This window comes from Nipponia nippon, unplaced genomic scaffold, assembly GCF_047370975.1.
Source record: "Nipponia nippon isolate SJK-2023a ecotype South Korea unplaced genomic scaffold, ASM4737097v1 scaffold_10, whole genome shotgun sequence".
Classification (NCBI taxonomy): Eukaryota; Metazoa; Chordata; class Aves; order Pelecaniformes; family Threskiornithidae; genus Nipponia; species Nipponia nippon.
Window position 1 is genome coordinate 15535405 of NW_028262291.1, and position 22553 is coordinate 15557957.

At 37.3% G+C, this 22553-nt stretch overlaps 1 protein-coding gene across 9 annotated transcripts in view; it reads right to left on the reverse strand.

Moving 5' to 3' along the window:
- PLEKHA7 (pleckstrin homology domain containing A7) overlaps nt 1-22553 on the reverse strand; it is a 168222-nt gene that overhangs the window by 82205 nt on the left and 63464 nt on the right. The window contains exon 1 of one of the 9 annotated variants that reach the window (XM_087745645.1): nt 12604-12632. The exons of the other annotated variants lie outside the window; for them this stretch is intronic. Within the exon in view, the coding sequence (XP_087601771.1) occupies nt 12604-12617 (14 nt within the window). The 5' untranslated portion in view covers nt 12618-12632. Of the gene's footprint in view, nt 1-12603; nt 12633-22553 lie in introns of those variants that run through there. 9 annotated transcript variants of the gene reach the window in all.

The following is a 22553-nucleotide window of genomic DNA, read 5'->3' on the forward strand; positions in this document are numbered from 1 at the left end:
ATCCAACAAGCATTGCCATATAAGCATACTATTTTGGAAAAAGTATTTAAGGGAAGCTTTACACAAAAAATATTATATATCTCAATTTTGAAGCTATAACAAAAATGGTTAAAATAAGAGATGTTGATATGCATAGTATCTAGGTTTACCAATGGAGGCTAAAAACCCTCACCAGTCCTATCTGAATATATTTTACTTTGATGCAAAGACTTACACAATAATAGACACGATGATCCACATTGTTCTAAATATGAAAGCAAATATAAGTTTTCCAGCATCCAGCTTTCATCTAATTAGCAAGCCACACAGTGTAGAAAGCTGAAACAATTTAATACAACAGCTACAAAAACTGAATAAAACAGCTTTCAAAAACTATTCCTCTGCCGTATAAGACACATAACCTCAAAATATTTTCTCTTCATTGGCTTTTTAATGTTGAAGACCACTTTCAACTTCTTAAGACAAATGCACTTCTGATTTATTATTTATTGAATTTAACACATAATATGAAAGACTGGTTATCAGAGGACAATACTACAGACTGAGACCTTGCTGGGCTGCTGTGTGTGCCCTCAGTGTGGAAACACATTGCCCTTTTCCCCTTTCCTAAAAATAGAAATGCTTTATCTACAACCTATACCATAGGAATGAAGTTAATCAAATACTGTTTCCTTACAAAATCACAAGTGTCCAGAACAGAATTAAAGAATTATAGCTGGTATCCATCAAATTCTCTCAGGGCTACAGTCTAGAATACTGCATCCAGTTTTTGACCTCCTCATACAGGAAAGGCATCAACGAACGGGAGCGAGTTCAATGGACAGGCACTAAGATGGTCAGGAGCACCTGTGCTGTGAGCAGAGGCTGGGGGAGCAGCCCTTCTTCAGCCTGGAGAAATGACAGCTTCAGGGCGACCCACCAGCAGCCTCCTGCAAGGAGGTAATCAAGAAGGCTCTTCACAGGAGTGCATGACAGAAGGACAAGAGACAGCAGGCATAAACTGAAACAAGAGAGCTTCAGCCTGCATGAAGGAGAAGCTTTTTCACCTTGAGGATACACAGATGTATCATGAGGATGGTAAAGCACTGGAACAGGCTGCCCAAGGAGGTTGTGCAGTCTCCATCCTTGGAGGTTTTCAGCACGGGAGTGGAGGAAGACCTGAGCAACCTGGACTGACCTCACCACTGGCCCTGCTTTGAGCAGGAGGTTGCACTACAGACCTCCTGAGGTCTCACCCAAAACAAACTGTCCTACAATCATAAGGTTGGGTATAGTTCCTATTTCTACCACAAAGCCAAACAAATGCAACCAAAACCCAGAACAACCAAAAAAGTTTCACAGAACAGATCTTGCTAACAGAATAATGTAAATACTTCACATCATTTAGGAAGTAAAAACTCAAATAGGCATTAAAACCTGGTTTCTTCCTTCGACCTTTAATAATGCCATTCATTAACTTCTTCACCAAATAAGTAAATCCAAAGTTCATTTACATTCTACTAATAAATATTCCATGAAAGAAGAGAATTTACGCAGCCTGGGTTCCTGTGGTTACGTGCTTCTTATCTAATAGGACACATGTTCCAACCAAAGCCTTTCCTTAGGGATATTCAAAACATGCATGGGTCTGTCTCAGTCCCTCTCTAGGCCGAGCCCTGTCCTCCACCGCTTCACAACACTGTTGAGGTACTGACTGCAATCCTACAAACCTCATCCCCTTCAGACACCAGCCTAAAGAATAAACAAGGATATTAGCATCACATTCGCTGAAGTACTATTTAATATGAAGAAACCACAATTCCCACAGTGCACACCTATTCTTGTGGGTTGGCTGTTCATGTTTACTGGCATATATATTAATAAAAGTTCCTTCACTAGTAACAAACTGTTCCAGCCCATCTTGTGGTTAATTCTGAAACACTTCAAACTCTATTCATATACAGCTGAAGCCAAAAATAAAAAAATTACAGTAACAAAGTTACTTCCTTTGGTTTGTGTGATTCTTGACTGTTTTAAAGGAGTTGCTCCTTCCCCAATCTCTTTCAGCTCACTGTGTTGGATAAAATATGATGCATCTCCTCCAAATTTAAATGCATTTGTAAAATATTTTTTCCTATCAAATTTGAAGTATAAAGTGGACTACAGTACTCCTGAAAGGCACATAACATCAAGCTTTCACTTCAGAGAAGACTAGTAGTACAAAACCATCAAGTGTAAATTACCGGCGTCTATCAAACCAACTCCTCAGAGCTTTGAGCTACACAGCTACTGGTTACCTTCCTTTCTAAAGAGGCCCAGCACCCACAGCACTGAAATACTGACACGTAAAAAAGCCATGATGTTAGCATCAGTTCACAGAATGCTACTGTAAGTCACACACAAATCCATACAAACCCAGAGCCGGATTTACACTCCACAATTAAAACCAAAGAAGGCCCATTAACCAGAGGCAGCTCTTACCCTGGGGCAGTGGGAGCCATTCCTAGCAGAACTTCATTGTCCCCTCTTTCTGAGCCCTCCTTCCCTCCCGCACGCGGTGCAGACCTCAGGCCCGTGGGCACGAAGCCCGGCCCCGCAGCGCACCTGCGCAGGAAGCGCACAAGAAGCACGCTGTACCCGCATGCACTGCACGCGCGGAGGGCTGATCCCGACCAGCTAGAGGGAAAAAACCCAACACGCTATAGGTGCTACTGCCCTTAAATAGAACTTCAAAGATTACAGAAAGGGGTTATCTGCACTGTCAGACTACTATCTCTTAAAAAAAAATTTTTTTTTAAATCACATGAATCAATACGTATTATGAGTTACTGCATATTAATCACACTCTTTCATACCTCATATAAAATGGTTCTGAGGCCAAAGCTATAAAGCAAATAAAACTTTACTAAAATGTTATTTACCCAAATGTTTCCATCATACAGTTACCCCACTGTGTAGTAAGAGACCCACTATGATTCATAGCCTACAACTAATTCCAGATGAATAGTTTAGGGATTGGAACTGTAAAACAGACATGGAAGATTCTCTGTTTAGATTATGCACAGAGTTTATAAATTATCCAGAAACATCTTTTTAATTCAACAAAAAGCTCTTCAGCACTAAAAAAAAGGCAGGGGGCGGGGGTGTTTATAGCTGTATCAGTTGTTGACAACCTCAAACTTGCTCAAAAGAATAACCTAGAGCCAACTCATCCTTACGGAGATGTAGAAATACTCAGTGGCCCCAGGTCAGACAAGCAGAGAAACTCCTCTGACATTTCCAAACAATCACAGAAATATTGCTGTAGAATTAATTTCAAGTATTCTCTTTGGCATCTATAGAATGGAAAGATATGCTAAAATATACATAATACTACTAGACAAGCTTTATACAACCAAACAAAAAAAAAAAAAACAAAACAAAACATTAAGATATTAAGAATTTCAACATTGTACTAAACAATTCCCATCTCTAAAACTTTCCTGCTTTAATACTCATTATTTTACTCAATGCAGAAACTCAAACAAAATGTTTTAAAAATGAACTATTTTGGTGTGTGTAATGCCAGAATTTTCTTTGCTAAACATAAACCAATGAACTAATTTTGCAGAAAGAAGGCAATTATTTTCAGTCATCCAGTGTCTCCTCCCCAACCTTCAAACCCATCACCATGCAATCAAAGCATGTCAAGTCACAATATAACCTATAGCAATGGGTTAATAACAATTTACATTATTGGCATAAACTACACTGAGTTTACTGTATTGAATGTCTAAGTATGTGAACCAAACATAAACCAAATTTAAGAAAATCCTCATACAATCGCATTCTGTGTTCAATTTCTTGAATCAACACATTGCACTATCTGAAGGTGAAAATTTGAGAATAAAATATTAAAATAAAATACAATCAGACAGCTGTGAGAAGAGTAGCACTGAAAACAACCCAAACATAGAAGAAACATTTGCATTTTCTTAATGTCACTAAGTAGACACATTAACAGTGCCCAAACAGCCAGCTCAGAAAAAGCCCAGAGCAGACACAGGTGATGACAATACAAAGATCTAGTGGCTAAGGAAAATAGCACAAGGAATATATAAAGAAACACATTTTCACTCTTTCTGTCTCAAAAATAGCTTCAGCTAGCAAACACATTTTTAAAACTACTTTGTTGGTTTTCTACGAAGTGGTTTGGAGGTTTCATTGATATCAGCAAACATCAATACGCATTACTGGATAGCACGCAGTCATTTGGGGACAGCATACATCTTCAAAATCAGCTCTGAATTAGACTCTATGTGAAAACACATTGTCCCATTGGGAAAGATGAAAACTTCTTCCTTAAACACGTAAAGAGTGCTATTATTTTTCAAAGTAATTGGAAGGATGAATTTTCACCACTATCACCCTTCACAATAAGCCTAAAGGTCAACAGCCAAATACAACAGCCAAAACGGATGAAATCAGGCTCCTTAACTTTGGTACACGGAGCAAGGCTGCAGCAAAATCCAGCCAAAAGACAGCTCTTAGTACATCACTATATATAGTGGAGGTATCAGCTACATTCCTCCTGCACCACTTGAGCAGCGTGTTACGGCCGCTTTGTCTGGTCCTCGTCCTGTAGCTCCGCCGTACTGAAGCCCCCACCAGAGCGCTCCATTCTCACCAATGTGAAGCCGGTGCAGATAACACCTCCAAGAGTACAATGGCACTGCTCTCCTGCTGCTTTATCACCAGGGTTTTCACAGCCCATACAGCTCCACAACAGAGCTCACACAGCTGAATATCAGCAAAATGTGCCCTTAATAAGACCTCAGCCAGAGGATCTACAGTATTATCCACCTCTCACCTTTGCAATGCAAGGGCTAGTTCTCTGCCATCTCCCCAAACTGGCCAGCAACCTGGGAGGACAGTCCCGTGCTGGTCCACTTTCTAACCTCAAACCACCACCACTGTTTGCCACTGTCAAATAACACGGCCAGAGCAGAGCAGAAGCACCACTCAGGGAGCGGTCCACTTTGCATGTCTCGCCCCCCAGCTGGCTTTCCTCCAGTCAGCCGATGCACAGGCCACGGCAACGCTGAAGCAAGAGGATCTGGCAGCAGGCAAACTCTCACGTTGCTGATGAGGCCTGGGATGAGGACGGGGAGCACTGGCAGGATGAGAGATTGAAAGAAATTCCAAAAATTTCTTCAGATCCTGCATGACTTCCTTTCAATGCCGAGCAAGTCTCTATTGAGCATGTGACCGAAACTTGGCAGCGATGAAGGTGAAGTAACTTCACATGAAGTAATATTTGTTCTTTAGGTAATTATTTAACAATACGTACAATGACAGAATGCCTTCCAAAAATGTGCATCTTCCACTTACAGAAAACTTTGTAGCCTCTTGAAAATGTAGGTATTAAATAGTCCTTCACTATTCAGGGAATTAAAAGGTTTTTTCCCCCTTCAGAGGCAGCAAGATCAAAAATAAAGTGCTCCAAAGCACATGAGTAAGCAGAGCCAGACTAAGAGCTAAGCACTCCAGATAAGTTCAGACCAGCACTATAGTAAAAATGGTTTTATTCAATGCTAACTTTTAAAATGCAAGAAACCCCAAGTGCAACATGATAAATATACATTTGATCAAGAGAATTACGAGCAGCATAGTACCTTTTCATGCTTTCAGTGTTTCAGTTGCATTTTCATTTACTAATTATATAAAATGCACAACGTTTTAAAACATGCTTAGACAAATGTACAATCTAGCAATTTAATTATTTGCAAAAGAAGATTCAGTTTGTTTGGGGTTTTTTTTCCTGTGTTTGTTTTGGTTTTGTTTTACATATTGACTATTCTGTACAATTAAACCAGGACCAGGCACCAAACATTGCAAGGATTTTCTCAAGAACTCTTGGGATCTTCCCTTCCTCTCCAAAGCTACATTTGACATCACAGCAATTGAAACGAAAGCTACGATTTATTTCTACCTTCTCGGACAGTGTGACACACTACACTAAAAATTTTTAGCTTTAACTTCATAAAACTACTTTACTTAAGATTATTTGCTTTTCACTTTTTACAACTGTAAAATACGTTAACTACTCTTTTTCAAGCGTCCTATCTGCTTTGCTACGAAGAGCAGAATAATTTGCCTGCACAGCTACTCACCTGGTCTCTCATTCCCCCGCATGAATTCTGCGTGCTTGGGAAAAAGCTGTAGCTTATAGCAATAACCTCCACAAAGGGGGAAAAAGCTCCAGACCTGTTGTTTGGAAGCTGCTTAGCTGTAACTGCCACATTCACCTTCTCTGGGATTTTATCTGATTACAGAAAGTCAAAACTTCCAAATAGGAAACAGCTCCTCTTAGAGAACACTAAGTAACTGGACAAGCCCTGTGTTATTTCTTCCTGAGGACTTAATTTCAGATTAATTTCTATTGTAATTTCTCCCAATCCGCTATTGGAACTAATCAAGGCCACAAATCATTACTCTGAACATTTGCTGTTCATACTTATTTAATTCTAATAAAGTGACCAACAAATGATGCTTATTCCTAAAACATAACTTAATAGACACTGCAATTACACAATTTTAAAAAAAAAAAAAAATAAAGCTGTAAGTAGCATAGAAAAGAGTAAGATTTCAGAGTGACTGATTTTTGCCAAGTCAGTCATCACTGACTCAGAGTGATTCTGCTTCAAGGTTAAATTCATCAGTTTTGCAATATAAAGTTGAAACAATTTGAATTCATTGAGTGATGACATTTCAGTTATTTCAGACACTGGATCAGGACTTGGAAATGTGTCTTTACAAAGAAATGGGGTTCTCCTACAAGAAAAGAGAAATAAGTGGCTAAATTTGTAAAACTTTAAGTGTTGTAAGTTTTTCTGCATTATTAACAGATAAAAGAAGTTAATAGTTTTGGCACTACTACATGGGGATTTGGGAGATCAGGATTCAGATCTTAGCTCTGAGGCAGATTTCTTGTATGACCTTGTCAAGTAATCCTATTTTTGCAAGATTGCCATTTTATTTATTAACACTTAAGACTTTCAAAAGAGAGAAAAGGTTCCTACTAATTTAGAGTCTTTACCTCATTTGCAGCTTTCAGGGTGCTATTGCAGTACATACAAGCAAAAACATTCATTGTTTTTCCATAGTAGAAAGGACTACCTCGACCTTCCCAAAGAATTCCAGCAACTCTGGGAGGCGAGAACAGGCTGGAAGTTCTGAATCTAGCTAAATAAGCCACGTTGCTGCCTTCCAAGTTTAACTGTTTACAGACTTACAGAAAATCTCTTCCAATGCATGGAAGTTTATTCTTTATAATATTTATATCCAACAGAAAATGTCCTTTATTCTGAAGACAACATTTTGGCTACATCAATTATTCTTTTCACTTCAAGTACTAAGTGTATGGATGTGGGAAGAAGGTTGCCTTCTTTACTAGTGTACTTTTTCACAGCTGTGAAGTAATGCACTGTAAAAACACAATAAAGCCTAATGCATTACGAAAACCAGAAAGCACGTTTAACAAAATTATTTGGCAAGATTAAATTGCCAGTGCAGTTCTTCAAAACTAAACCAATCAACGCCATCTGAAAACTTACATCTCCAAATGTAAGTCTCTCAAACGAAATTCACTCTGAGATTAACTTTCCTATACTACTTAATTAAAATCTTTCTGCTCAATTACTTATTTCCTAGTTGCTATCAAGTTAATTCACCCAGGTACGGCTTATAAATAACTGAACTGAAACACGAAGTTCAGCCTAACATGCCGCAGAATATGTTTGCTTTTGTAGTAGCACATACTGTCATCTTGTTACTGTTCTTTGAAAACAATTTAAGAACCTAAATCTAAGTTAGTGATGCTAATACAATACATTAAATTCCGGAAGTGATGAGTGGCAATATTCATTCATTTCAAAGTACAACACTAGAAAGACATAACTACATTGTAACGCAAATTACTGTCAAATCAGATCAAAAGGAAGAAAAATGCCCCGTTTCTGAATAAGATGATGCTCTCCAAGAAAAATTATTCTTATTTTGCATGACGCAGACATTGTTTTATATCCAGCATTCTAGGACTTGCATGTTATATGCCATGACCTTAAGTTTTAATACCTCTGAATTTAACTGTACTCAGACAGCTCACAAATTCTGCAAATACCACGTGCATATTCTACATTCTTCTGACATGAACACGTTGCAGAGTAAGACACTGTATTCTTAAAACATTAAGAAAAAGCAGCTCAAACTTTTTGGCACCTTGAAACGTCTGTTCCTACATACCTTACATACCTACATAACTGTTTTCACTCTCAAATATTTCTGTTGACATGAACGTAAATTTTATCTGCATGAGAACTAGAAAATAGACATGAAAGCTATTTCGTTGATACATCAGAAAATGACAACTGAGAGTTACTGTGGGAAGAAAAAAACCTACTAGAGTTCTACTTGGGAATAGTCAGTTATATTTTGGGGACAGAAACCAGAAGTTTGAAATATTTTTGTTTTCAATAACATGATCTAAAGAAAATAAACTAATGTTTATGGTTAGTCAGCATGCCCTACAAGGAAGGACAACAAAAATAAGAAGGGAAACAAAAAAAAACCCAAAGAAACCTCTACCACATATTCCTATTTTTGTAAAGAAACTAAACAGAAATTAATCTTTAACAGATATTTTACTGAAACTGGATTTCCATGACTTAAACGTAAATATTTCACTATTACTTGTTATCAGTAATTGTGTTAAGAATACTTCCCTTCAACTGAGGGAACCCAAAATCTGCATCAGCAGAACGCACCCTAACTATCCAGCTGCAACAGCAGAGCCACCGTACAGCAGAGATCAGCCAGGTACTTTGCTGTGAATTGTGAGACCACCTCCCTGCACTTTACAGTGCACAAAAACCACGAAAAAACAAAAAACCCTTGACAGCAGGACCAAGAATCATGTTAAAAAAAACAAACAAACATATACATGACATGTAACACCAACTATTTTTGGAAGCAAGTAACCTTCATCTAATGCCAAGTGGCATGTATCAAAGACATATGCAAGATGCCAGTTTTCTAACTGCTTACCAACAGAAGAGGAAAAAAGATTTCTTTAAGTTGTGGTGGTGTCTCACCACTGTCACAGTAAAGAATTTCTTCCTTATATCTAATCTAAATCTACTCTCTTCCAGTTTAAAGCCATCACCCCTCACCCTATCACTGCACTCCCTGATAAAGAGCCCCTCCCCATCTTTCCTGTAGGCCCCCTTTAAGTACTGGAAGGCCGCTGTAAGGTCTCCCCGGAGCCTTCTCTTCTCCAGGCTGAACAACCCCAGCTCTCTCAGCCTGTCCTCACAGGGGAGGTGCTCCAGCCCTCTGATCATCTTCATGGCCCTCCTCTGGACCCGCTCCAACAGGTCCATGTCTTTCTTGTGCTGGGGGCCCCAGAGCTGAATGCAGTACTCCAGGTGGGGTCACATAAGAGTGGAATAGAGGGGGAGAATCACCTCCCTCGACCTGCTAACCACAATTTGCCCATTGAAATTCACAAAGTACATTTAAAATGTATTTTGAACAGTGTTCACTTAACATAGATTGTCCGCACATATTCTTATTAATGACAACTGTATTCCAGATTGCTCAAGATTTCCTATGCTTGATAAAAGTATCCAAGCATCATGTATAGTTCATAAACTAGGTGTTCCACAAATTCTTCTCACAATATTTTCAAGGCAGCTAGAGATTTTAAATTGTATCTGCTCTTTCTGTTACGCTAGCTTGTAGTGGGAACAGTTGAGTAAAGATGCAGGAGCAATAAGGAACAGTACATGCAAGGAGACAGGGGAAGGATGTGTGGAAAATGCCGAATGCCCACGACAAAATGAATTCTATGCAGTTGCCATTGAGGAAGAAAAAAGGGTTCATGAGAGTTCTGGTTCTGTTACAGGAAAACTATCATTAGAGCTCGGAAACCAACTACTAGCTAAAACCACCATATGAGGGACTGGACTAGCAAGAAATTGGATGCCCTTCGGTAGGGAAGCAGCATTGCAATACACACAGCTCAGGTCACCAGCTTTTCACTGGACTTTCCCTTAGGCAAACCAAATTCCAGCAACTAAAGAAAAAGTCATATAAGCACTACAGGGATTTTCCTTGCTTCCTAATCCTCTACAACTGAGATGTTCCCTTCTGTTCCTTGAGCTTCCAACTGTTCCCTGGGGCTGGAAGTACAGGTAATTCCAGCTCGCCAAAGAAATACCCTGTCCTCTTCTTCACACCATAACATGTATAACTATATTATAATCATATTATAACCATATATGTTATATCCATATACAATTATACAACTTTTACAATCAAGATCTCTACATATTCATAAATTCAAGAATCAAAACCTAAGTATTAACTGACCTATGAGATTCCAAATGGAGCAGACTTTTTAAAATGCAGATATTCAGAATGCTGAATGTGGGGCATTAGCAGCAGCAGTTGTTTCTACAAATTAAATCTCAATGGTATCAATTAGCACATTTCTCAGGAAATAATTAAAATGGGGTTCCCAATTCAGTCTTCACACCACCACTTCTACTGCAACCTCCGTAATACAGTAGACTCTTAGAAAACTTTTAATCTTAAATTTTCTCAGAGCCTGTATGTACAGTACTATTTTGTAAATGAGAAGTTTCAGACACTTCTATCACCAAATATAACAACAATGCTGCGCACATATTGCTCCAGGCTCTCCCACCCCCAATCTCTCTAAACTATTCACCTCCAAGCAAGATTTTCATTTGCACTACTTTTAGTTCAACTAGCCTGTCATACCACTGTGGACACTATAGAAATCCTGAATTAGAAGCAGACAGGCAGACTGCAGAGACATATTTTCTCTTCCAAAAACCAGCTGAAGTTGAAGATGCATCCATCTCAACCTTTCTTAAAATATTTCTACTAACTTTCCACACTCTTCATTCGTGGAAAACTATCAGGCATCTGCAACAAGCTGGCACCAAAATGTACAGAGAGAAACGGAATGTAAGCCCTTGAGTTTACAATGCTCTGGCACACTTTCTCTTCCTTATTCTATTTTTTCATCTCTATCAGGAATACCATTTTAGATATTGAGCTGTTTTCGTTCACAAACGTTTTCTTGTTACTGAAAGATCCAAATGACCAAAGACAGAAAAACGTACTACAGCATGTCAGTATTTCCGTTGTGGAGTTCCTAAGAACAAATTGTAACAACTAATATTTCTAAAAAGCATGAATAAAATTTATTACAGCTGAACCCATATAATTTACTTGAACATCCTTAAAAACCTGAATTAAAGTAGGTAACGCTTCCTGACCATAAATTAAGAATTACTACAATGCAGGCAGCAAAGTACAGATTAAGGTAGAACTTGTAAGATGCCAGTTTTTGTATGCTTTTGTCCATCCAATATTTTGTAGTTAAATGTCTAATCACATTATTTTAACTGGCAAGAAGCAGATTTCCTACAGAAGACTAAAAGGAAGTTGGGTTGTAGGCTCTTATTAGCATTATCCAATGTGAAATATGGGTATTTTACACAAAAGACAAAGATCATATCATTTGTCGACTGGATCACAAAACGGTTTTGCTTCATATTGCATATATTCACCATATTAAAAGAAACTTTGTTTTGAAATACTTCAAGTTATTTTTCTTTAAATGACAAACTTCTGTGCGCACTCTCTTCTTCGCTGTATCCAAGACAAGACTAGAATTACCCATTGTATTTTCTGAATCAGTACTCTGTCCTTTATTTGAATTAAAATGCCTAGAAACGACTCATCAGACTAAAAACTCTCTTAATGTAAACAATTATAGCAGGCACTATGACTATAGCACCAGAAGCAATTTTGCTAGTAAGAAAATAAAATAAACAGTTTCAAACAAACAAACAAAATAATGCTTAAATGATTAACCAGGAAGTGTATTACCTTTATCAGGAAGGAAAAACTTAGGCAGTGACAGAAGCCGCAAGTTCCAGCTGAGACCTGAGATCAATGGTATCAGCTGAAAGTCTAAATTACAGCACTGATACTATTTAAATTACTTACTAGACAAACAGATCAGTAAAAATGAAACCTGAAAAAATGGAGATGTCATTTACCTACTACAATATAAAAACTGATTAAAGACATGCTTAATTAACAAACACTTCAAATGGGACAACTCGTATTTTTTAGTGTTTGCAGAATTAAGATCAGTGGACACCAAGCAGTAGGTCTCCTTTTGTCAGTCTGTAAAGGATTCTTATGAACCTTCTTGTAAAAAGACATCTTAACACTCGTGGGATGAGTTAAAACAGAGAGGTAATCACAGAAAGTGTAAGTCTGCTTATAAAACATATAGAAAACAATGATATTTAAAGCTTACAATGCAGTGAAAAAATACTTCAGTGCTCTTAGTGTAATCTATTCAACCTCATTTTTCAACAGTGTTTTTCATGTAAGAATATGCTCTGAACTACTGAGCTCATAAAGTCATGAACCAGAAGCAAACAGAAAAATACGTTGAACGCCCTTAGTTCACTTACTCCTTGGCAAATGAAACCAAAACCTGTCAAGGATTACCAAGCATAGAATGACAGTTCAGACCTAAGATACTTCATCACCTCTGACCAAATTTGGTCAAATTCACAGTTATGGACAAAATTTCATTGCGTAGTCTCAACAGAGTTTTCCTCCACAAACACAGTAGTCCTTCAGCTCTCCAACTGTTCCCGTGACAGCCTGCAGAAAGTAAGGCTAATGAGGTTTCCTGAACTACTACGTGGCCAAACCCAAAAACTAAAGTTATTCCCTTTTGCTCTTCCTTTTTGTTAAGAACAAAAATAAACCAAACAAATATACGTTTACCGATACATTTACTTGTACTTTTTTTTAATAGACACACACAAAATGTGTGCATGTGTGCGCACATGTGCCTACTTGCGGTTTTCATTTTGATGCTCTAGACACATGTTAGTTAGGCAGATTTCCCAAAGATTAAAATTCTTAAAATTCACAAAGTTGATCTTTTGCATATTTAGGAACAGCACGTAGATTTCGATTATAATGTGCTCACGTAATTAATTACACTTCCACTATTCAGAAATGGGATTCACAGCAACTTTTTAGGCTCTGAAAAGCAAGTATAACTCTAAACTGTCTTTTCCAATACAGTCTTCCAAAAATGAATTTATAAAACCTTTGTACATGTAAGAAAATCTTTATAATCCAAAAAACTTATCACCTGAAACACATTACAAATCATCAAAAGGCAGTAAATACAACATTATATATACAGACTGTACATGCATGCACACAACATGCACCTTCTAGGATGAAACGCATACACACCCTGCCGTAAAAGGAAAGAGTTAGAGAACAATTCAATATACAGGACCTGCAGGGTATTGCGAATTCTAACCAGCTGCATCAGCTAACAGTTCCTGTGAATTTGGCCCTTCTGATCAGAGCAGGGCAAGAAAAAGCAATTAGCAGTGATATTTCACATGGTTCTTAAAAAGAACCTTCTGAAACAAAGTCACCTAGACACTATTTCTTTATACAAAAACATCAGGTTAAAAAAAAGATGTTTTGAAAGCCCAGTAAAGAAATCCTATTTCGTCCCGAAATCCTTTCTGAAACATTGTAAGTGTTCATAATGGAGCTCTCAGTAGCAATTACTCACTTTGAAGCTGTCACTCAGCTGTCACCATGACAACAACAAAAACCTTTTCACGCCTAGAGAAGACAATGGGAATTTTTAATTACTGCCATTCATTCTGCTGACAGGTTGAGCAAAACAAAATTCTACTCTCTCAAAAATACAAATACCAGTTTAAGATTTCAAGAATAACACGATTCTTCTCCTTGAACATCCTGCTCCTTGTAATTTTTTTCCCCGTGTTTAGATTTCACATTTGCTATTTACCAAATACGTTAGTGAATATGAATTTTAGGATGGCTGGCAGAATTCTTTTCATGTCAATGCAGAGTAAGTTTTGTAAGTCACCTGAGTAGGAAATCTCAAATGATTATCAGAGACTGACTTGTCTAAGCCACTATCATCACAGACTGGTAAAACTGCAAAAGACTGGAGGAAAAGCTGTGGGCAAAGCATCTCATGTCTTTTCCAATTGTTCCCAACAGTATACAAGATTTTAGTCTTGGGGAAAAATAAAGACAATTCTTCTAAGTGCTGTTGTGGGTTTTTTAAAGATAATATTCTAGCTACTGTTTTGGAAAAAAAAACCAAACAAAACAAAATTAAAAACCATCATGTTCTAGATCCTGCAGATTCTTTCCATAAACCCCTGGCTTGACAGGGCTATTCATTAGTCACAGTGTGCATAAACAATCCTGGAGATGAGAAAATATTTTCAGTTCCCTGGTAAAAATATACAAGGGGATAAAAAGCCGAGCACTTGGTGGTAATTTTTCTCCATGCTACCACAAAACACAAACTACTGGAGTTATTCTGTATAATCACATCGCAATGTTTTTCTCTAACAAGCTGGCAAATGGATACAGCCTGATAACCTCATAATCTGCCATTATTTGTAGCTGTTCACACAGCATAGCCTATCATCAGACAATAATATTCAAAGTACATTTGGAACATCAGGTGAGATCATGGAACAAAGAAAAAAAAATTACTTCTTGGCTTAAATCCACCATGACATGTCCTATCAGGAAATGTAAAAAAAAAGCAACTCATGTGATGCAAGAATATATAAATGCAGATAAAAATGCAAAATGGCAGAAAAACTAGTATTCATACAGGTTTCAGAGTAATCACTTTACTCAGAAATTTTATAGTGTACAAATAAATATGTAGCAATGGGAAATGCAGTTAGATTGTTCAGGCAAAAAACTTACTTTTTCTTTTGATATTAAGGACATTTGTTTACACCACCAAAAAAAAAAAAAAGGACCACTAGGCATGTAAGTTTAGATAACGCAAATAAATTAATATAGCATATATGCTATCCTAATCAGTAAAGTGTCACGACTCTTCCTCCCATGTCTTTTTAATCATGCATACCTATTTGAAATAACAGTTGCATTCATGCAGATTCTTAAATATTCACGGACGTCAAAAAGCCATTCTAGTATACACTGATACGTACATTTACAGAAAGAGAAATGTGTGTGAATATGTGAATAGATGACACTTTCAATCCCTTGCTTGAACAAACGAAATAAGTAAACAACAACAATTGTTTAGAAAAAAAGACAACAACAAAAAAGATGAAGAGTAAAGCACAATGCCTAAGAATGAATTCAAATTCTCCAGGACATGAAGCCTAGGCGAACATTTTAAGCACAGACTCCAGCCAATGTGATGAACTGCAATACAAGAACAAACCAAAATAAAGCAACATAAGAAAAAAAAAAAAAGGGCACAAAGGAATAGAGAAAAGTTACTTATTCTGAAATTGCAGGATGTCCTGAATAGGAAATACGGGTTCAATCTAGAAAAGCACTTCGGGTGAAAGAGTTCTAAAACAAATATTCAAGAAGGACACTTGGAAAGCATCAACACTGAAAAATTTCAAGTTCAATGGCGAGAACAAAAGCCTGTGTTCAGTACTGTGAGAAAGAGTAAGTTTTTATTGATCAGTAAGATCTTCATATCAGTGAGAAGGCAGCATTACATGGAGAATCATGAATTAAATATTGATCTCATTAAAGTAAAAGAGATGATAGGAAACTCAAAATTTTGGGGGGAAACATGAAATTGAGCGTTTGAGGAATTTTTCAAGTCTGAACCAAACATACAGTTTCACTAATACCACAAATACTTAGCGAGCCCGATCAAAAGAAACGAAAGCTCGCCACTGAAGGAAAGTAATTCACAAGTATTGCAGACGCCTCAAATCTGTCCAGAGTTAACATCCCAAGAACTTTTTCGCAGGAAATTATCCAAACCACTGCTAGGTCATTAAAAGAACACAGATGGAAAAAAAGAACAGTACATATCCCATTGTTGTTAGATATAGTATGTAAAAAATTTTCTCATTTCAGTATTTGATTTCCTACACAGCTGAAGGGTTTGTTTTGTTATTTTTTTCTAAATCAAGGGCATCATTTCTATTATCATCCAGAATTCATTAAGACACTCAATCAAGTAGCAAAGGACAAAAGTAGAGTTGAGTATTTCTCAGAAAATACGTACATATTTTTCTACGAAAAAAAAAGTGTCCTTCTATGAAGAGTTAGTGTTGAATTACTTATTACTGCAAGGGCAAGAAGCGGTAGGGAGTCAAAGCCCTTTATTTCTGCATATTGTTCCAAATCATGACCAAGCAACACTGAGTGCTGATTGCCTTTCTAAAATGCACCATTTAACTACAGCAGGCTTATTCATCCAGCTTCGCAAGTTCTACACGCAGAATGTTCTAAATCAGCACAAAAAAAATTCTGGCATGTATATTGATTAGAAAAATCAACTAAATAAAAATCTGTAGCATTAATAACCTGCATTTACTTTGTTTAAACCATCACACTATAGAAGTTAATGATCAAAACCTGTAGAGGCTTTATCACCAACACCGATTTAAATCAAATTTCCTACAGGGACCAAATGACTCGGGGACTACTGGAATTATTTACATCAATATCTTGAATCCAGACTGGGTTGGTAAAGACAATAAATTACTAAGATATAGTGCCTGAAAAGAGGTTTTTATGAAATATTAATGTAATCAATCCTTATCACAAAAGCCTCAAGTGATATCAATTGCCAGTATCACTTGAGAAATCCAAGCCTTTTTAAGAAGTGTCAGGACTAGCTACTTGTCTTGCAGTTGATTACTCATAGCTGTGCTTATTAGGAAGAAGTACCGAGATGTGCAAGTTACTCGTGTTACAGTATACTTCATCTGTTAAACTGCAGTGGATTTCACGCCAACAATGGATAAGATATTCTAGTGCAGCAAAAGAAAAAAAAGATCAGAATTCAAGATGAACAATCCACATTGTGATAGCCGTTTTAGAGTTATATCTTTAGATAGAACCATCAAAATGGTAATAAAAAAAATAACAAGATTTATACACACACGCGCACGCTTTTATCTCATAGCTGTATTTTTCTTTTGGTACTAAAATTTGTTCCTACTTTATTTAAAGCTTAACCAGTATTACAAGTCAGGTGAGAAAGAAGTGATCTTAGCTCCACGGAGATTTACTATACCTTTAATTAACTGAAAATGAAGCATTCCTGAAAGTCACATCTAAAATAAAGGAATAAACTTTCATCCTGCCAACTACCTAATTATTAGCTTAAATCATTCTAAACATTTTGCTGGCTATCTTTAGCACTTTGACTTGCACCTTAATCATATGCTGTCTACATAAAAGGGATAAGAAGAATGATTCCATTACAGCACCTCTGTTCTGGGAAACAGATCTCATCTACTAGCAGTATCTAATTACACTGGTGCTGTACAACACTTCTATGTTGGATTCTTTATATTTTAAAGTTTATTGATAAAATTATAAAGTGATGGAAACCAGTATCAACTATCTACATGCACTCATAATATTAAACAACAACAACAAAGAGCCAGCAAGTAATTCCAATTTTACTTGTTGAATTATAAAGCCCTCATATTTGGCAATTCATCAAATCCTATAAATGCTGCAATTTGTACTATGCACAAAAGCATTTAACTTCTGTTGTATCAGAACACTAGTTTTCCTAGTAGAAAGGAGCAGTGACTCAGAAACAATAGCTTCCAGATACCAGTAATATTAATCATATCAATCAGACTATCTACTTCTAGCCCAAGGGCTACTGAAATTATTTCGATCATTATGTGATTTTCCTGAAAGATCTTACATGTAAAGAACTTCCAAATCCACAATCAGGATACATGTTATACAAGGCAAGTAGCATATTAGGAGCAAAATATAAATACTAGGTTTCAAAGGGTGCAAAACTTCAGCGTGTGTTATAATTTTCGGGAAAGCAAGTTCCAAGTTAAAATTATAACCACCTCTTTCAAAGTAGCAAATAGAAAAACAGTACATTTTAAGTTGTGTTGTACACTTAGTACTTCTAATATTTAGAGAAAGAGTTCTTCGCTTGTTTACACCACAAAATTATTTGCCTCAAAAGTGTGTTCAGACATACTATCTGTTGCTTCTCATGTAAAAGTCCTTTTGGCTCTACATTCACAATAAACCATAGTTAAAAATCTTTTGCTTTTCACTAATCAAACAACAAAAGAAATCCTCAAGGAATTAATGTGAAGATACTCTCAGTAAGAGAGTTCCTAGGGATTACCCAGTGACCGCACACACATTTACTGTCAGATTAGATTCCCATGTAATTTCATGCACTAGCACCAAAACTCAGTGATCAAATAGGCAGTTAAACTGGCTACACATTCTTTAAAACATAGTTGCAGGGCATGGGTACTTTGCAAAATAAAAGGCAGGGAAACAACCTTCAGTTCTTCTTCAAACACCATTTGTGTTCCTGCTTCTGCTGTCACTACTTTGGCAGCATCTTTCCAGAAGAGTGCAAGAGGATGCCTGCATAGGCAAAGACCAAATTACCAATCACATCTGACCAAAGTAACAGAATTGGGGGGGGTGAAAATATTAATTGAAGTCCATGCAGCAGCTTTACAGTTGTCTGATATGAAGATTGCAAAGTCACCTCTGTCCCAGAGGCACCTCCTACTTCCACTTTCTGCCCTTTCTTTTTTACCAAAGAAAACTGCCTCAGGTTCTGGGTGGGTGAGAATTCTCCATGCAAGAACACAGCAGTATGCGCAAATGAATGCATCATGACCTGAGCCCTATCATGACAACTTTGAATCCAGAATAAATCAACAGCTGAAAGGAAGGAGCAGGTGCCAGTTGGAAACAAATGATGATGTTTTAAGCTCAAAAGGATGGCCTTAGTACTGAGCACCCATGGTTGTTTGCATAGCTCTGACTTCCAAGTTTTAAAGATACATATTGTCACGTATCATAAGGCTAACAGTAGTATAATGACCCAGTAAAAGCAACCCTTACATTCAAACTAGTTTCTGCAGATTCCTATGGGACAATTCATGCCATGTGAATTTATGAATTTGCTCTAAAGCAGTTTTTATTTCCACTGCCCAGAAAGGGAATCTTTCTTTGAAAAAAATAATTCAACCATCTGAGTTACATTTCTAAACTTGAACCACAAAAGCTTGCACAATACATGGTGCCTCCAGCTGGGCTCCAGTGAAGGTTGCCAGTATTTCACCAGATTTCTATGAAGTATATAAACATTTATGGTTTAGATCTGAGATGCATGTCCTAACACTTACAGATCTCCACTTCCAAATCAGTGCACTTAATGATCAGCAGATTAACAATGATCACTCCATCAAAAAAGTACTGGCTAGTATTCAAGCTGGGCTTAATATGCTATATGCGATGCAATGAGAAGCTGAATAAATTGTCAGGAAAAAACAACACCACGAGGATATTCACAACTGGAAAAACAACCCATGAAGAGGCAATAGCTTAAAAATAACAGAGCAGAGAATGGATTCATGTATTGGGACACTACTACTTAACAGAGCCAACTAGACAACAGGGCTGCGGCAAAGAACCTAAGCCCAAACACCTACTGCAGTTCCTGACCTGTCCAGTACTGAAATAGAAAAGAATAAATGCTGCAACTTACTACATTATCTGTAATGCTTCCAACTTCTAAAAATTCACAGTCATAATACAGAAGACAGAGATTAGGGGAGTATGCTTGTGAACTTTGATAAACTATACTCTACCCACGTTTAAGCTGCATCTAGAAAGAGGAAAGAATATTTTAGAAGAATATTTTAATATACATTAATATTAGTAAACTACACAGGAAGTTTCTTTCAAATCACTGCAGTAAAGTAGACTCTGCAAACTTACTAAGTACAAACATTCAATAGCTTAGTAGTTAGGAAAATTTAGGTTTTAAAACATGTAAAATTATGACATTTGAGCAACTGAGGTTTTCAGAACAGCTTGTGCTTAAAAATAAGGGCCTTATCTTTAGGAGCTTTTAGCATCTGAAATACAGCAAATCATGACCCAGCAGGGTGAGAGTGGGCAGAAAAGAATATAGAGAGAAAGCACAATGGAGCGAAATCAAGGCCCGTGGTGCACAGCAATAGAAAAGTTTACGTTAGCAAATCCACTGCAGATTTGCCTAATGTTTACAGCACAAGGAAATAAGGCAGGCCTGGTAGACAGCAGCAATAAATCCATAAAAGAAAAACATTCTGCCAGTGAAGGAACACAAAAGACTCTTAGTAGGCATTAATAGATCAGTGCTGCTTTTCCTCAATTTGAACAATTCTGAATTGTGAACTGAGATTTTAGTATCACAAGCTGACACAGGCCACATACTAAATATTCTGCATTTTATCCATCTATGGTAACACAGTGCAGAGAGAAAATAAACCTGCCTGTAAGGTTTCTGCATGAATAGCCAAAATTGGAACAAAAACTTGATTGCATCTTTCCCCATCCAAAAGCTGCATCAACACTTGCTACTCTTCTTCAGACACTACAGAACAGCTCGCAAAAGCTGGAGTTAAAACAACAGAAGTATCTTGTGGACACACTTGAAAATTATTCTAATTAAAATCCCGTTGACCTGCAAGACAATATACATACATTTCTCTAATTGATATACACATGCTGGTTTTTCATTTGTGTGAACAACAGAGAAACTCTTGTGAACAATGTTTCTGGATCTCTGACATCACCTGGAACACACCTTACCTCACATCACGCCAAGAGAAGACAAAGGCACAATTAAAAGACTCCACAATTATGGGTAATGCTCCAAGTTTGTCTTTTACTTCCCTTCAGGCAACTTTTAGAGCAATGGAAAAGACAGAATGGCTGTAGGAAAATGAAGGGAAACACTCTAGCTTTTACCCGAAAGGGGAGAGGAGGAGGGAAGGGAAATCAGTAAAAGCCAAAATAGGCTGAGAAAGACAAGACAATTTAGTTTTCAGAACAGTAATAAGTGAATAATTACGCTTCCACACCACGAGTTACAAATTCTGTAAACCAGGACATATTTCAAATCTAGAAATCTTACCTAGTCAACAGCAGACAAGCGTAAAACAGATAATTTTTACTACAGTCACATTTGAATAGACTTAAACAGAGGGAGTAACTTGGTAAGAAACCAGAGTGGGGACAGAGCTAATGACACATCTTAAAGCAAGAAAGACAAGCTTGAACTTGATGCAGTTTAACAGGAGAGCCAAGAAACGGATTTTTTAAACGGATGATGTAGTTAAAGCAGTAGGTAAAATGTGGATTACTTACATGGGAAGAGGAGGATAAGTGCTACAGAGCTCTGTGAAGAGCCCTGCAGAGAAACAAGGCCTCTAACAGGAGGCTCCGTAAATCCTAAGGGAAAAAGGGCAGGTCTTCAACATTTCAGGGAAAAGGGGAGCAAAGTGCAGGCACAGTTGGAATTTGGAGAGTAAAAGAAAACAGCAGAGATGCTGTCCCACTTCAGGAGAAGGCAGTAGCCACCGGGAAGACAGAACTGACACCACTAATGTCACAGCAAGCAAAACTTAATAGTACAACACCTAAGAGTTTCCAAGGAAAGAGACTAGCACGCAACGATGTCTGAAAATGACACAGGTCTTAATTTCTGAGAAGGTGCCCTGTGCCATCCGATTTTTCAGCTGGGGCATGTCATATCTGAGACAGAGGTGCCAGGGAAACAGCGCGGTTACGTAGTGCCCTGGAGCCCTCCCCGCGTGAGGTCATAGTCTTAGCCATTACAGTCTTCTCCACTGTAGCTGTTTGTCTTCAGCAGATGATCAGTCCTTACCTAAAGTTATAAGTAAACAAACCTCTTGCAGGAGCTGAAAACCTGATGTAAATTTTGAAAAGGCTAGCACCATCAACATTATCTGCATTGCAGTCATCTCAGCAGTGTACAGAGGCATTTACACATCAACAGGACTTACCATCTGTTTCAAATAAGTGTCTTTAATTTAAGATGACTCTCCTCAGCATGTGAGAAAGTAGTAGTCTATTTTTTGCAAAAAATCTAAAAATGGAATATATAAGTATCCATTTATTAAGTGCTCAAATTTATGCTCATTTTCTGCAGGAAGATGTCCTTCAACTGAATGGCAGGACTCATACAACTGGATTAACAATGTCATAAATCATACAGTTGCCAAAATAACAGCATAAAAAGTGAGACTAAATGTAATCTACATCTTATTTGCATAGATACTATCTATGTTTAACAATTTGTTATAATTCAATTATTAGCTGACACATTCAAATTTAAACACAAATCACGGTATTGGTTATAATTTTCCTATAGTTAAATGTTTTAAGAATAACTTTTAAGCTTCTGCAATGCCCTCATTTCTGATTTAATAAGTTTTGAATTTGCATAAAGAAGAAACTTGCAAATTTATGCCTTACAAATTTTCTGCCAGTGCTTCAACTTTTTTTCTCCAAACAAAATTGTAACAAATTCCTAGTTCACATTTCTCAAATTATCAACTAAATGCTGCGCAAACCAGGAC